General features: G+C 42.3%; 1 protein-coding gene across 3 annotated transcripts in view; it reads left to right on the top strand.

The window, feature by feature from the left end:
• The window catches only part of nap1l1 (nucleosome assembly protein 1-like 1), a 30,558-nt gene extending 15,062 nt beyond the window's left edge, over nucleotides 1-15,496 (top strand). The window contains exons 6-16 of one of the 3 annotated variants that reach the window (XM_037695879.1): nucleotides 801-893; nucleotides 1,029-1,157; nucleotides 1,272-1,343; nucleotides 1,415-1,554; nucleotides 1,754-1,899; nucleotides 1,981-2,000; nucleotides 4,089-4,211; nucleotides 4,288-4,320; nucleotides 4,402-4,452; nucleotides 7,950-7,986; nucleotides 14,078-15,496. In XM_037695879.1, coding sequence (XP_037551807.1) covers nucleotides 801-893; nucleotides 1,029-1,157; nucleotides 1,272-1,343; nucleotides 1,415-1,554; nucleotides 1,754-1,899; nucleotides 1,981-2,000; nucleotides 4,089-4,211; nucleotides 4,288-4,320; nucleotides 4,402-4,452; nucleotides 7,950-7,955 — 813 coding nt within the window. In that variant the 3' untranslated portion in view covers nucleotides 7,956-7,986; nucleotides 14,078-15,496. The remainder of the gene's footprint in view (nucleotides 1-800; nucleotides 894-1,028; nucleotides 1,158-1,271; nucleotides 1,344-1,414; nucleotides 1,555-1,753; nucleotides 1,900-1,980; nucleotides 2,001-4,088; nucleotides 4,212-4,287; nucleotides 4,321-4,401; nucleotides 4,453-7,949; nucleotides 7,987-14,077) is intronic. The other 2 variants (XM_037695878.1, XM_037695877.1) reach the window with 2 other exon arrangements.
• The last annotated feature ends 1,085 nt before the right edge of the window (nucleotides 15,497-16,581 follow it).

Below are 16,581 nucleotides of genomic sequence, written 5' to 3'. Positions count from 1 at the left end.
CCCCGCCAGGATTTTAACCGATGACCTCTCTGAGAGGCAGCAGCCCTACCAACTGAGCCACTGTGCCACCGGCAGCACAAACGTTAATCAATGTTTGACAGATCGATTCAGAATCTGCTAAATAACCTTTAATGTGCATCAGCTGGTAAGTGTGGTTGTTCAGCTCCACCTGTTTTCAGTCTTGAATGCGAGACGTTACAGAATTGATATTTTTAGCTTCAGTCTCTTTAATTTTATAAATTCCCTCCTTTTGGCATCAGACGGCATCATCGGTGTTGACCACTGTGTTTAACAGACGGTCTGTGGTTTTTATTTTGGATTTATCACTTTTCATCTCTGCAAACTTGTCGCTTTTCAGCCAAAATAGTTGATTTGAATCAAAAACGCGTCGTTTACGTGAATGGTCTGTCTGAAGTTTTTCCAGGGGAGGGGCGGGGCAGAGGGCATAATTGAATTTACGCAGCGCTTCATAAATGGCACTAGCTAGCGCGCAACAAAACTCGCGTTAGCTCATAAGCACCACTTGTGTAGTGCTAGCGTAGCACTACGTAAATGGTGGTAGTTATCGACCGGGGGGTTGGGGGTTAGAATGCGGCACAGGTAACTCCCCCCCCCCCCCCCCCCAGACTTTAGGTTTGTCACCTTTCAACAATTTCCTGCAGGATCAGTAAAGTTCTGTCTTGTCTCATCTTGATCCTTTGTGAGTGTGCAGGTATGACTGTTGGTCACATGTCTCATCATTTGTGCTGTTAAACTCTTTTAAATGTTTTGTTGTTGTTGTTGTTCTGTTTTCCCTCCAGAGAAGTGAAATAGTGACGTCGGCGTATGAGCCCACAGATGAGGAGTGTGAATGGAAGGCTGATGAGGAGGCAGAGCTGACAGTAAGTAAGCAGGTACAGGTGACGTCTACGCACACACCTGCATGCTTCATGTTGTATTCAACGTTCTTCATCCGTCCTGCATGCAGCTGCTAATAAACACACGGAGCGGCGCTGATGAAACCTTTCAAAATGTTTGTTTTGAATCAGGATGAGATGAAGGAGAAAGCCAAGTTAGAGGAGGAGAAGAAGGATGAGGAGAAAGAAGACCCCAAAGGCATCCCAGAGTTCTGGTTAACAGTTTTCAAGAACGTGGACCTGCTCAGTGACATGCTGCAGGTACGAACAGAAGCCGACTTCAGTGGAGTCCAGATCTGCCTCCACCTGCTGGCAGAACTTCATACGAACCATTTGAGCCTAAAATGAAACGAAACCTGCCTTTGTCTTGTTCAGGAGCACGATGAACCCATTCTTAAACATTTACAAGATATTAAAGTGAAATTCTCCGATCCTGGACAGCCTATGGTGAGTGAGCGACCGGTTCTGCTGCTTTGCTCCAACTGTGGGTGGAGTTTAAAGTTGTCTTCTGTCCCCAGAGCTTCACGTTAGAGTTCCACTTCGAGCCCAACGAATTCTTTACAAATACAGTGTTAACAAAAACCTACAAGATGAGGTCAGAACCTGACGAGACCGACCCGTTTTCCTTCGATGGACCAGAGATCATGAGCTGCACAGGGTGAGGCTAGAACCGACCGTAGACCTGGACCACGTCGGGTTCCTGCTCCGTTTTATTTTCCCAAGCTTTTCATAGTTCTGCGTTGAGCTGAAATAGTCTGGGAGTGTGTAAGCGTCGAGACGAGCGAGTCATTTGGGTTTTCGAACGTGGTTCTTGCTGGAAGCTGACGTTTCTTCCCACCGCTCGTTTTCCTGAACAGATGCACGATCGACTGGACGAAAGGGAAGAACGTCACGTTGAAGACGATCAAGAAAAAACAGAAGCACAAGGGCCGTGGGACAGTGAGGACCGTCACCAAAACCATCCCGAACGACTCCTTCTTCAACTTCTTCACCCCCCCAGAAGGTTCGGCTCCCGTCACTGTTAATAGATTGATTTTATCTTTTTATTTTAATTATGTTTAATACGTTTTGTTTTTGTTTACAGTTCCAGAAAATGGCGAGCTGGTAAGTCTGTTTCCTGTTGAATCAGTTTTTCATGCTTCCTTGATGTTTTCAACATGTTTTTCTGACATTGGGCTGTTTGGGTCTTTAACTGTAGCCTGCAGGATATGAGGAAAACTTAGTTTAATTTTAAAATTTGTGTTTGTTGTGAAACTCCTGTCGTCATCATCATCATCAAAACAAACCAGGTACAGTGTGTAGACCTGACAAGTGATTGCAGCATAACATGAAGCATCCTGTGTTCTTTATGTTGATACTAATATTGAGAGTAAACATTAATTTATTGTGCAACTCTCTGGAGTATTTTCCCCTAAGCTGTGGTGCGTTCACTGACTGGAATAAACATCGTTCCAACTGCCACTGGTCAGGCTGAAAGCAGCTCCGTAACAAACTGATGCATTCCTAAAATCTGCACTCTTCTGACTCTTGAGCTTTTCTAGATTTCAGACCAGCCTTTGAATTGTTAAAACCATCAAAAGTCCTCTGGTGTAGAAAAACTTTTTTTTTTTGTCCTGTGTCGTGGAGCAAAAAGGGGAACTGGGTATACCTCAGTCTGTCCACGAGTGCTGGGATCATAGCTTGAAAAATAAGTTGGGTGCTGACTTCAGATTTGGTGTGTGGCTACATCTAAGTGTAAGAAAGGTCATTATCAAAAAATATGTGGCCAAGTTAAAATCCAAGATGGCCACCACATGAATAAATGTCAACCAGTTACTCTTTGGTTTATTTGGTTTACAGCCCGACATCAGAAAAATGTTTAAAACATTTGAGGAAGCTATGCCTTCTAGTTTTTTATTGCTTTCAGTGTTTCCCCACCGTTATCCAAGGGGGGTGCCCCGCCCTGTCAACAGAACGAGCATCCTGCCTACACCCACCCCCACCCCACCCACCCAAAAAAATGGCACTAAAGTAGCAGTGCACATTACAGACACACTAGCAAAAACAAAAATGCTACCGACGTAGCGCTCCACCAAGGTAACGGATCTCGGGGATAAACACTGGCTTTAAAGTAGTTTCCTCAAATGCTCCACCGTTGTGCCTGGTGGTGAAGAGAATTGAACCCTCCACTTCCTGCCTCATACAGGCAAAAAGAAAAAACACACTACTTCAGTGTAACTTGTAATCACTTGCATATCTTGCACCAAAAACATTTACCGTATTTTCTGCCGTACATGTCGCATCAGTGCAAATATGTCTAAAAAAGGTGGAAAAATCCATAAATGTGTCGCTTCGCCGTTTATACGTCACCGAATTTGTTTTCTCGAATTTATATTAAAATTGTCTCAGTTGAACATCTACTTAATAAATGCACTTTCATGGTCAAATCAGCTTCATTTCGCTGGGGAGGTGCAGTTAAATGAAGCTGATTTGACGGTTGCTCCAGGCAGACAACTGTGGCAGGCTATGGCAAACAAATTGTGTCATTAATAGCCACTTGTACCCATTGCATGACATAACGGCATGCCGAACTACTCGAGTGCTATCAAGTGGCTGAAAATGGTATTGTTCAATATATTCAATGTCAGAATGAATGAAAATGATCATGTCTCAGCCAAAAATTGTTTTATAAATATGGGAAAATCCATAAATACGTCACTTTGGCGTATAAGTCACAGCACATGTAAATTATGCAAAAAAAACTTTTACTTATAGTGCGAAAAATACGTTAACTTTCATTCCCTGTTCAGTTCCAGTCCAGAAACACTCTCCTGAGAGATGCCAACATTCACTACTCAAATTCTTCAGCAACAGTGGACATTGGCATACTTGAATGTTTATTTAAAAATCCACTGAGATTAGGGATTAGTTATTGATTTTAAAGACTTTCCCCTCCATCAAGCTGCACTTTCCCATCTCATGGCAATGGCACGTTTGTGGCAGATCAAAGCTGATTCATCAGTTTGTTCCTGCTTTCTATCGTTTTAAACTTTGTAAGCTGTTTTCTTTTTGGATTAAAGAGTTGGTGGTATATGGAACAAAGGCACACTCTTAATTTTTAATCCCAGCAGCTGATAGGTGACACCCCTGAAGGAGCTCTGCTCTCCATGGAGGAGCAGCAAAGCTCAAACTGTTTGACTCGTTGTGTTTCAGGATGAAGACTCCGAGGCCGTGCTAGCTGCAGATTTTGAGATTGGCCACTTCATCCGCGAGCGCATCGTACCGCGAGCTGTGCTGTACTTCACGGGGGAGGCCATAGAAGATGACGATGACGACGTGAGTGTGGCTCTCTGACCACTTGGCTGAACTTTGTTGAATATGGGTTCATCAATATGGATTTGTTTTATCGCAGTATGATGAAGAGGGAGAAGAAGCAGATGATGAGGTGACTATTGAAGCATGGCTGTAATGTGTTTATGAGATGGTGTTGAGGGAGTTCAGTTTACTGAAGCTGTCCTTTTATTAGGAAGGAGAAGAGGAGGCTGATGAAGAGAACGACCCAGACTATGACCCCAAGGTGAGAACACATGGTCTTGACTTCCTGTAAAGGGCTCTGGTGTCCTCAGAGCTTTGCTCAGCAGTTCTCCATGTCTCCGTTTACTGTCGGCTGTGGAAGGTTGTGGTTAATCCAGAACCGTCCACAGGTCAGTAGCACCTCTGCAGGCGGGCTCTTGAAGTTCTGACCTGCAGGTGGAGAACAGCTGGTAAACCTCTCAGAACCCATCATTTACAATACATGCCGTCAGATTCATCTCATTAAATGCCAGCTTTGGATTGCTTTACCTTTTAATGTGACTTGCACCCGCCCCCCAAGTTATTTATTTTGTTGTTGTTGCGCTCCAGGATTTGTAGTACAGTAGTCCCTCGCTACTTCGCAGTTTGACTTTCGCAGACTTGCACTATCGCTGTTTTTCAAAATAAGATTGGACATGACACACAGCTGGCTGATTGATGGATGAGCTGCATGATGGGCATGGATTTTTATTTAAAATAAATTTGTTTAGCACCTGTGTGCAGCCCACAGGTGCAGGGAGAAGCTCCCTGCTTCAGCATGTCAGGATCTCTGCTCTGCAGTGGAGAAGTGGGCGTGGCCGAGAGCACTGGCAGGTGGCAGAGAGAAGCTCATGACACTCTGTGTCTTTTAGAGCGTTGAGTTTAGAATATTGCAAGAGTGTGGGAAGAGTCCCCACGAGGAACCACTGTACGTCCTTAAAGTACACGTAAAAATATCCTGATGCATGCTCAAACCTACAAAGTTTGTCTGAAGTTAAATCGATCCAGTTTGGCTTTAAAATGAAACCAGCCCAAACATTTTAAATAAACAGGTGCTTGGGCTGAGACTAGTTCATGGTGAAAATCCAAAATATCCCAGATCTTGTGGATAAATTGCAGACAAGTTTAAGAACAGGTGAGTTATTTAGAAGCACGGCTTCTTTTCCACCCTGTGTGTACTTCTGTTAGCATCATGCTAAGCTCCCAGAGCTGCTGTTTTTAAAACAAGTTGAGCTCTCGAGGGCACAAATATCATTCACTATGATTAAATATTTCTATGTATGCTTACCACTTGAAGGTCCTCAGTCATGAAGTGTTTGAACGTCTTGTGGCTTTGAGGGATGTTTCACATTAGACATGATGTAATCCCATCATGGAAACGCCAGTTGCTGCATGGCAGGTTTTTATTCCTGCGGGTGGAAACCTCAGGATTAAACCCAGTAGTTTGCAGTGGATGATGTTTCAGGTGGTGAACCAAAGTTTGAGTCCCATCTGCTTTTTGTGGCACTGCTTTGAAGATTACTCGGATACCAGTGATGGTTTGTCTTTAAAAACTTTGACCAGGTGTCAGATGATGGATCCAGTTCTCCCACTGCCTCCAAAACAACTTGTTTTAGTTTACCATTTCTGACTGTTGCTAACACCACTGGTCTGTCGTCTTCTGCAGGCAAATGTGGCTCGAATTGATTTATTTTCTTCTTTTATACCCATATCTGATCTCCCCCCTAATCTGACCCCGGTCTTGTTCATAGGTGGTACTGAATCAGATCCATATGTGATGTGAGCAATCATGTCTCCTTGTATCCGACAGTAGGGGTGAGCGGATCGATCCAAGTATTGATAATATTGATACCAACCTCGTGCAGTTGAAATCTTAGAGCTTCATCTACAGAACAGAGTCCAGTTGTTTGTCTTTGTTCTTTTAATTTCATGTCCTGGATAACAGAGAATCTACAGCAACATACACTGCCTGCCCCCCAAAAAAATTTGCCACCAAAAAAAAAAAAAGTCGCACTAATATTTAATTGGACCTCCTTTAGCTTTGATTACATCATGTGTTCACTGTGACATTGTTTTGATAAACTTCTGCAATGTCACAAGATCTGTTTCCATCCAGTGCTGCATTAATTTTTCACCAACATCTTGCATTGATGACTAGACGCTAGTCATGATGGGTGCATCACTTCACCTGCCTCTTTTCCTATCCTGATGCACCCATCCCTCTGGAACAGGGTCAATCTGGACTCATCAGACCACATGACCTCCTTCCATTGCTCCAGAGTCCAATCTTTATGCTCCCTAGCAAATTGGAGCCTTTTTTTCCCAGTTAGCCTCACTGATTAGTGGTTTTCTTAAGGAAACACGGCTGTTCAGTCCCTAGAGTTCCCTTCACACTGTATGTGTGTGGAGATGTTCTTACTTTCACTATTAAACATAGCCCTGAGTGCTGCTGGTGTTTTTCTTTGATTTGATTTCACCAAACGTTTTAAGTGATCACTGATCACAATCATTCAGGAATTTTTTCCCCGCCACATTTCTTCCTCGAAGACTATGGGTCCCCACTATCCTTCCAGTTTTTAATAATGCGTTGGACAGTTCTTAACCCAGTTTTAGTAGTTTCTTCAAACTCCTTAGATGTTTTCTCTGCTTGATGCCAATGATTTGACCCTTCTCAAACAGACAACATCTTTTACACGACCACGCCATGTGTCTTTCAACATGGTTGTTTAAGAAATGAGAAGCAACTCATTGCACCAGTTAGAGATAAATAACTTGATGCAGCTGAAAGATAATCACCCATGCAGTAATTATCCAATAGGAGGCTTGTACCTATTTGCTTAATTAAATGCAGGTGGTGACTTGTTTTTGGCCAGACAGTGTATGATGCTAACGTTCGTGTTGGACCACATCGATATTAATGGGCTCAGTAATTGGATTTATTTTCATCTTCTGTGCGTCGCTCCTCTTCAAGAAATACAAAACTGCAGTGGAGGAGCTGTCAAGAGGAAAGACTGGGGAAAAATGCACACATGCTAACATGTGTAGCATCCATATTTACTTTAAACTCTGCATGTGACGTCACGTTTTCTTCTGCCTCAGGACTGTTGATGGTTCACGCTGGAGTCTGATGGTCACATTTGAATGATGGTGTGAACGATCAGTGAGCAGAACATCGAGCATCAAGACCTGCAGTGTGAAGTCAGTCTTCGGAAGATGTGCAGTCAGCGGCTGCAGTACTGCAGTTTAATACTTCTGCAGACTGATGCACAATACTTTTAGTACTTTTATATACATTACCCACTAGGAATGAAATGGTTTGAGAGGGGGAGAAAAATGTAACCGTGTTTTTGTTCAAGGCGTGTGAACTGTTTGGTTTGACATAAAAAGTTTTGAGACAGAGCTCAGATCATAAAGCATTTTATTTTATTTAACATAGATTGTATAATCTATAGTTGTATTCTTAGTGGTGACACATGGGATTTTCTCCTCAGCTTATCACGCTGTTTGCTAGTCTGCTCAATGCACGAAACATGAACCAGAACCAAACCGTGAGTCTTGGATCGTGCAAACAGTCCCACCTCTGCTGCCCAGGGAAGTTTGACTTCTGCTGCTGCTGAGCTCAAAGATCGTCTGACAATCTGTTCTCTGCTCATTTTGCTTGTACATTTTTCTATTCATTGTTTCATCTTGAGTCACTTTTGCATGTTTTGTCAGCTACTCTCTCAAATTTTTCCTCACTAGGTTTAAATGGTGACAGTAGAAAAATAACCTTGTTCTGGTAGGTACAGTTTGACTTGTCAGCTGATTTAATGACACGACATCCCTCATGTCACTCCTGCAGTTTGGCTTGGGTTTTGCTTTACTTGTTTTTCATCCACCGTCTCTCCCCTACACACACACACGAGCACCTCCTTCTCTGCCACCGCCCTGCACTCTCGTTACTAACCCACTGGTTTGTTGTTGGTTTGGTTAAAAGTTTAATCCATAATGACGTCACCGTTTGCACTCGTCTTGTTTTTGTATCTCAACGCTCGTACAGCCCTCTCTTCTTTGTTCTCATGGTGATATTGTCCTCTGCAGGCTAATTTGTGACTTTTGTTAGCATGTACACACATTGATCTGTTGAAACACTTTTCTCTATTTACACAACTTCTGATAAACCACACACAGAGTTGATCTGATGTTGCTATCACAATCTGTTTTAGTGTATAATGTGAGACGTGCCACTTCAAGTAATAAACCATTTTGCAGATGCCCAAAACTTAAAGCACAACTGAAATATGCAGAGTGCTATAACAAAAAGTTTTTTTGGTCTTCTTTTTGTCCCCATTGTGGAGCAAAAAGGAGAAATTGGAAATATTGTCAGTCTGTGTGTGCATGCTTTCAGCATGATAACTTGAAAAATTAATGCAGTATCGACTTCCAATTGGATGTGGCTGCATCTTTATATAATAATAATAATAATGTCATCACAATGTCAGCACTGTATGTTTCCATACAATGGCGAAATTAGTCTCTGCATTTAACCCATCCACCACCAGGTGGTGCAGTGGGCAGCTATTGAAAGCGCCCGGGGGTCATTTTGGGGATTAGACGTGCTGCCCAGAGACGCCACGTGATGTGCAGTGACTGGGGATCGAACCTGGGACTCTCGGGTCCCAAGCCGGCTGCCCTGCCTCTACACCATCTCGGCCCCATATTGCTTTAAAGCAAAGTTTCATGATATAATTAAGGGGCCAAAGATTAATCTATGGTGTCCACCCCCTGTCTCCACCATTGCACCTGGTCAAGAATAAAATTGCTCCCTCCCCTAGTATCCATCACTGTTCTGCCTGGGACAAGAAAAATAAAAACCTACCTCTGTTCCTACTGATCTGAATACCTTGACCCGAAAACATTTACTTGCATTCCTTGTTTAATTTCTGTTTTTAAAAAACTTGAAACTACAAAAACCCACTGTTCATGTTAAAGCCCGACCGACGTGGCTATTGTTGATTCCGATATTTGGAAGGACAGGTGTATGCCAATAACGGATATAATGAAACCTTTTAAGCTTTGTCCACCCCCAAGAATCTGAAAACCGTGAGTGGAGCGGGGCTTTTTTATTTAGCACAGCTGTTAGCAACCATGAAGCTAAGCTAATCAGATCCACGCTATACCTAGTCCCACAGAAGGTTTACAAGTTACTGGTCATAAAAACAGTCTAACGTGCGTTCACATTTTCTATCGTCCACTATTCACCATAAAGTTATCAAGTGTGTTAGAAAAATATAAATTAAACAAAGAAACGGTCTTCCCTGCTCATTGTTTAGTCAGTCACGTACGGTGAAGGTCTAATTAGTAATGACTGCAGCAGTGTTTATTTGTCTTTGTAGAGAAGATTTCAGACAAACTGCATTTTATTGAGGATGACAAAGATAACGTTACTAACACGGATATATTTTACCTCTACGTTAGATTTATTGTTCTGGATAAAGTTTTACAAGGCAATAGCCTGTGCTAGGTTATCTAAACGTTAGCTTGCTAAATTGAGAGGCGTGTAGCTAATGACAAGCGGGTTGGAGGATTGAAGATAATTTATTTATTTTTATTTTTTACAGATCAGTTGAAACAAATTTACTGTTAAGTTTTGGCAGCGTTGCTCAACAGTACATGTGTATGAAGCTAGTACCACATGAAACCTGAAACTCATCACGACAACCTTTGACTGGCACAAAGAACTAAAATGCAAACCCAGCAGCAACAATGCGTACGCGTTCGTAAAAATTGAGCTTTGCGTGGGCATGCCCTGCGGGCGTCCGCTTCGACTCTTAATTCAGTACGTGTGGACTGACATACGCAGAAGTATACTGGCGGCTATAGTCTCTGTTGGCCTGGGTCTTTCCCGTGGTCTTCTCCAAGTTGGACATGTCTGATGCACCTCACTAGGTAGGCACTCAGGGAGCATCCTTACCAGATGCCCGAACCACCTCAACTAGCTCCTCTCGATGTGGAGGAGCAGCGATTCTACTCGGTCTCTCCTGATAACTAAACTTCTCACTCTGTCTCTAAGGGAGAGTTCAGCTACCCTGCAGAGGAAACTCATTTCAACCGCTTGTATCCACGATCTCATTCTTTTGGTCACTACCCACAGTTCATGACCATAGGTGAAGGGAGGAACGTAGACTGACTGGTAAACGGAGAGCTTTGTCTTACAGCTGAGCTCCCTCTTCACCACAACAGACCGGTACAGAGTCTGCAATACTGCAGATGCTGCACCAATCCGTCCTCTTCCCTCACTCGTGAACAAAACCTCGAGGTACTTGGAACTTCTCCACTTGAGGCAGAACCTCACCCTCAACCTGAAAAAAGCAGTCCACCTTTTTCTGACTGAGGACCACGGCCTCAGATTTGGAGGTGCTGATTCTCATCCCAGCCACTTCAAACTCTGCTGAGAACCGCTTTAGTGAGAGCTGAAGATCACAGCTCAATGACACCAACAGGACCACAACATCTGCAAAGAGCAGAGATGGAATCCTGAGGCCACCGAACCAGAAACCCTCCACCAGCTGGCTACACCAATAAGTTCTGTCCATGAATGTTATGAAGAGAATCTGTGATGACGGGCAGCCCTGAAGGAGTCCATCTCCCACCCTCAAGGGGTTTGAGTTAATTTCGGCAATGTGAACCAAACTCTTGCACCGCCTGTATAGGGACCAAACAGCCCATAGGCCCCCAATCCCATATTCATGGAGCACCCACTACAGTGGACCTCGAGGAATATGGTTGAATGCCTTCTTTAAGTCCACAAAACACACGTAGACAGGATGGGCAAACTCCCATGACCCCTCAAGGACCCTAGTGAGGGTAAAGAGCTGGTCCAGTGTTCCACGGCCAGGACAGAACCCACATTGTTCCTCTTAGATCTGAGGTTTGACCAACAATCGGGTTTGCTTCTCCAGTACACCTGAATGGACCTTGGAGGCTAAGGAGAGTGATGCCCCCCTCCAGTCCCCCCTTTGTGAAGAGGGGAACCAACACCCCAGTCTGCCAGTCCGGTGGCATTAAATTTGTTTACCTAAATCAACTCTACCAACAACATGCAGAGCTCAGGTTAATGCTCATTGATGTCACAGCTCTAACATTTAGTTTCTCTTTAACCTCGCCCAGACTCTGCAGAGCATTAAATGTTATTTATTCACACAAACATTCACTTCCTGTTAAATTCTTCATGCACTATGTAGGAGTACTTTTTAATCTTGCTTGATGAGCACATTCAAGAATTCAAGGTTCTTTATTTGTTCCGCCACATGTGGTACATGTGGTGGAACAAAAATGTATACACATGGTCCCAGTTACATCCAACTAAAGTATAAAATGTAAAACAGTAATAAGATCTAAGATGTGAACCAACAAAAACATTAACTAGAAATGCACTAAGCACTAGTAGAACAAAAATAATACACTGAACAGCTTTATCTCTGCAATACGCTGCAGGGGCTAAAATGTAAAGCTCTGATCCTCCTCTTCCTCTGTCCACCCTGACGGTTCAGCTCCAAGCCCAGAAAGATTAGATGCACATGGAGTCATTTGAACGCTGTCTGCATCCCTTTTCTTCTTCTGTTAAACATCTGTGTGTGACGGACTGTACAAGAGTTACTCAGCTGAGAGGCACGAAATTATATTAATCTGCCACAGCACAACTTCCAAATGAACTTCCTTTTCACCTTTTTTCCTTCCTTCTTTCCATCTCTCTTCTTTTCAGCCTTATTTCTTTTATCTTTCTTCCTTTTTTCTTGTTTTCTACTAAAATCACTGTCCATAAAACATATATTTGTTGTACCATAATAACTCATGCTATGTGCTGGTAAGCAGAAGAATCCAGTCTCCAGACTTGGACTGAAAGACACTAAGGCTAGATCCAATATGAGAATTTTGCAGAACACCTGTCATCCACATGCAAACGTTTTAAGACAAATCTCGCTGCAAAGTGTAGCTTTTACTGAGAGCAGCAAATAAATTTTGAGTAATCGGATTTATTTTGTGTAATGAGCATCTAGTTGAACAATAATCCAGTTAATGGAATATTTCACCTCTGTTGTGGAAAATGTGTGAATTTTTAAAATGCTAAAATTATTCACACCTACTGGTTTGGAATGTGTATTTTTATTTATTACTTTTTAACCAATGGGGGAATCGGGTGTGTGTGTGGGGGGGAGGGGGGGGGGATAACAACTGCAGTTGGTTCCCAGATGTGCTGATATTCATAAAGTGTCCTGATTGGACAAATGATAAAAGGACAAAAAACCCTCCAGTTTTAAACCAACACATTAAAGTAGGTTTTTTTTGTATGCGTTAAAAAAAAAAAAATCCAAGTAACTGATGTAGAAAAATTACTTTGCTTGGTTGTAATGCACCTTATCTTTATTTGACTTGAAATAAAATTGCTTTGTGTCACATTAACAGCTCAATTGTTATTAAAGCTAAAAACTGAACTGTACTGAGTTTAACATGACATCTTACAGTAGTGTCTATTGGCTGCTCAAGTATCTTTAAACTGATCGTTTGCGTTGGATCAAGATGCACAGAAGTGCACAACCTTAGCCTTGATTGGCACCTAAATGTTAGTTTTGTATTCTAGGTAAAACATACACGTAGAAGTATCTAATCATCTCACTGTGCATAAGTGAAACTGCCACCATCTTTCGGTTGTTTGCACAACAGTAAATTGGAAGAAAACGGGTTATTAGGATCCCACCTGGTGTCTTGCATGCTTTAAACATCAAAGGTTTGACGTTCATAAAGCAGGTGCTTATTATCACGTCATAATGTGGTGTCCGGTTATTGGAGGGACTGAGCAGATATTTAGGGATTCCTTCTGTAGGTTGGCTAATGAGATGAGAACTGCTCATGGTTTTACTGGAAACAGTGGGGACCACTTCTGTCCACAACAGAATACATCCCGTTAGTCCTGTGTAACATTGGGGTGGGCGATAAGGCTCAAACATATCGTGATATTTCAGAGCATTCTGACGATAACGATAAATTTTGTGAAATAACAAAAAACGAACAGAAATCATAGTTATTCATTTGACAAAATTAACTTGACATGTTGCTTTGCAGTACAGTAGACCCTGGTTTATCACAGGGGATCCGTACCCTGAAGACTCGCAATAAGTAAAGGGAAGAGGCAGCGTGAGCGATGCCTTAGCTTTGTAGCTAGCTAGTATTGCGCGTCCCCGGTACAGACAGGTGGGGGGTGCGCAGTTCAGTACAGAAGGCAGCGCGCTCTGTTCTGTTAACATGGTAAGGGAACCACTGACGTATTGATGCCATGAAATTAGGTTTTCATGATCTAATTTATTTTCCCGGGCAAGTTTTTTTTTGTTGCTGGTATTATGATCGATATGAAATATGACTTGGCCCTAGTGGAACACTACCCAAAATTCAAATATAAAAGTATTCTTACACACAAATTTAAAGCCCCATTAATAAAACTATTTAACATTTTTACTATTAGAACATTACAATTAATCTGTTAAGGAACCACTTCTTTTAGCTGCTGGACACAAATGATCTTCACCAACTGCAGTGGTTTGTCTTCCAAACAGCAACTATAGTATCCTCAAAAGAAATATGATTATCATCAGCAAAAGTTTGAACTGCCTGCAGCCAGCCCATATTAGTCCAAGATGGACAATGGTCACCATGTGCATACATCATTGTGCTTCAGTCCTGAACAGGACGTCGTGGTCCCACCAGTTTGTAGCTGCTTGTTGAATGTTGAGTCTTTAAGTGGTTTTGGTTGAGTGTAGTTTTGTTTTGTATCGCGGCAGCGTGTGTGACGTGTTCCCGGTCTTAACCTACCTCCCTGCTGTGATTTCTTACAGAAGGATGCAGCCCCCCCAGCCGAGTGCAGGCAACAGTGAAGCCTCTCCGGCTGCCCTGAGGATCAACTGCACTGTAACTGCTTATCAAATTAAAAAATGAAAGAAAAGAGGAAAAAAAATAGTTCTCGCCTTATAATGTTTTGTATTTTTCTTGGTAGGGAATTTAAAGAATAAAGTTCCAGATTTTTGTTACAAGAACAATGCTAATATACCGGGAGCTGTTTGGCTCACTATACATAGTATTTTATTAGACTGATTTTCTTCCTTCTCTGTACAATAGACGTCAGGAAAATACCTCCCCTCAAAAAGCATGAACTTGTTTCTTCACTGCTGAACTAGTTTGGTTTTTTGTGAAGTTTTTGGATGTATTTGCTCTTGGACAACAGCTGTGGTTTAGGCTGCAACACGGTGGCATCAATTCACTCAACAGCCCCCCCTCCATTTATTCACTGTCAAAGTGTAGGTTGGTCTGTTGTCCCAGGTGACCCCTCACGCTGCTCTCTCTGACTTTGAACTAGCATGGTAGCATTACAACCCCTTGGACGTGGGAACCAGTTTAGGCGTGCTTGTCCTGTATTCCACTCAATACATTCCAGTCCCAGACTGACGGGGACACCCAGTGGTGACCTGCGTCTCTTCAGCTGGACAGTGGTTTTAAAAAGTGAAGCTCGACTTCTGTCCTCCCCACTTTTAAACATTCCTGAAAATTCTGTCAACGATGACGTGGGAGACCGTTTCGGGGAGCAGTCGTGTTTTGCTCGCGGATTCTCGTCGGCTCGTGGCGGCGTCATCTCGTCTGTTGGTGTGCCGTCATCAGTTTGCAGCGTGTTCCTTGTGAGCAGCGCGTCAGCGTCTTCTAAAGGGTGATGGTAACGGTTCCCAGGAGAGTTTTAGTCCTGCTTTACCTTTCTTTACTGGTCGAGGCTTCCGAAGCTTTGTAGGAATGATTACATGTAGCACAAGGAAAGTTTCACATTCAACTCCCTTTCACCTTCCGTGTCTGGTTGCGCCGCTCCGACTTCAGTCTGTCTTTTGTCTTTGTTTATTTCTTTAAATCACTGTGAAAGAAATGGGATCCTCACGGGCATTGTTTTGGCCAGTGGCTAACCTCCCCATCCTGACCCTTTACCCAGAATGCCACAGAAAAGCGTGCCAGAGCAATACTACCAAGGAAAGACTTAGCCTCCCACCCTACCAGCTCACGCAGATTGTCGTAATTGTGGGAACACGTCTGCTGTGAGAGCCAGGGTACCTCCCAATCTGCAGGGAGTGTTCCTGGGGTAGGGGGTGGGATACGACGAGGTTTTTGTTGGGTAACCAAACCAGCTGTTGTCAAGGCAAAAATGCTATGCTACAAAAATACTGATGTACTCAATACCTGTAAGTGTATGTTATTCAATAAATAATTGGTTAAACATGTTCCTAGTTGTTGTTTTTTTACTGTATTTTACAGAATTACACACAAACTGCACAAAGTTTAGATCTTCACTAATGAGACTAACTTGTATAAATAAAGGTTGAATGAATAGAAAAAATGTCCAGGTTTGGACAAGTGGGGAAAAAAGAAATCAGAATATATAAAGTAATATGATTTTATTACCTTGTATTTTCTACAGTATGAAACAAAATATATAATAACTCAGTTTTAAATGATTTATTATGAAAATAGTCACAATGACCACTCTTAGGGATTTTACAGATTCAGTGTTTAGAATAGAATTTAATTTTATTGTCATTGCACATGTCACAAGTACAAAGCAACGAAATGCAGTTTGCATCCAAACAAGTGTTTAGCAAAAAAAAAAAAACGAGTAACCCCACCACGTGCACACAGAAAAAAACCGAATATTTGTCTGGGAAAAGTACAGGATGTTTAAAATAGAAATTCTGAGCGAACTTTGTTCTTGGTTTTTCAAATGTTTAGTTTCACCAGCAGGGGGCGCTGTAGCTCAACATTTAGAAAATCTTGAAATGAGTTTTCAATGAAAACTGACCAGTGAAATTAACGATTGCATGTAATGTAGACCAGCTGTTGAGCAGATGTGTTCCCTTAAACAGCCTTTCAGATTAAAACACTCGTCTGCGTGTTCCATTGTAGAACTACATCACTGCAGCCATTATTATTTTAAACTGGAAACATGGTAGTGTATGTTCACAGTGCACGCATCAAGAAAGATTAAGAAATAAACTTGTAAGACGATGCTGATCAGATTGAATGTGTTTATGACGCGTTCATCTTTTGTACATGAAGTATTTATAGACTAGTAGATCAATCCAGTTTGATACAGATGCTGGTTAATGGTACTCTAACAATAATCCCATCTGATTTGACAAAGAGTTGAAATCAACATTTTTGTCTCGTCTGTCCCTGAAGCTCCAGAAACTGGTTCTTGTCACATGTATTTTCATAAATTCACTGTTAGACGTTCAGCATGGCAAACGCAACAGTGCCGAACTGCGGCTGTTTGTTCTATAAGCTAAATGTAACTAAAGGAAAAGGCTAA

This window comes from Nematolebias whitei, chromosome 22 (assembly GCF_014905685.2).
Source record: "Nematolebias whitei isolate Nwh7 chromosome 22, NemWhi1, whole genome shotgun sequence".
NCBI lineage: Eukaryota > Metazoa > Chordata > Actinopteri > Cyprinodontiformes > Rivulidae > Nematolebias > Nematolebias whitei.
Note: the sequence above shows the minus strand (reverse complement) of the source record. Positions and strands in the feature narration are given on the sequence as shown.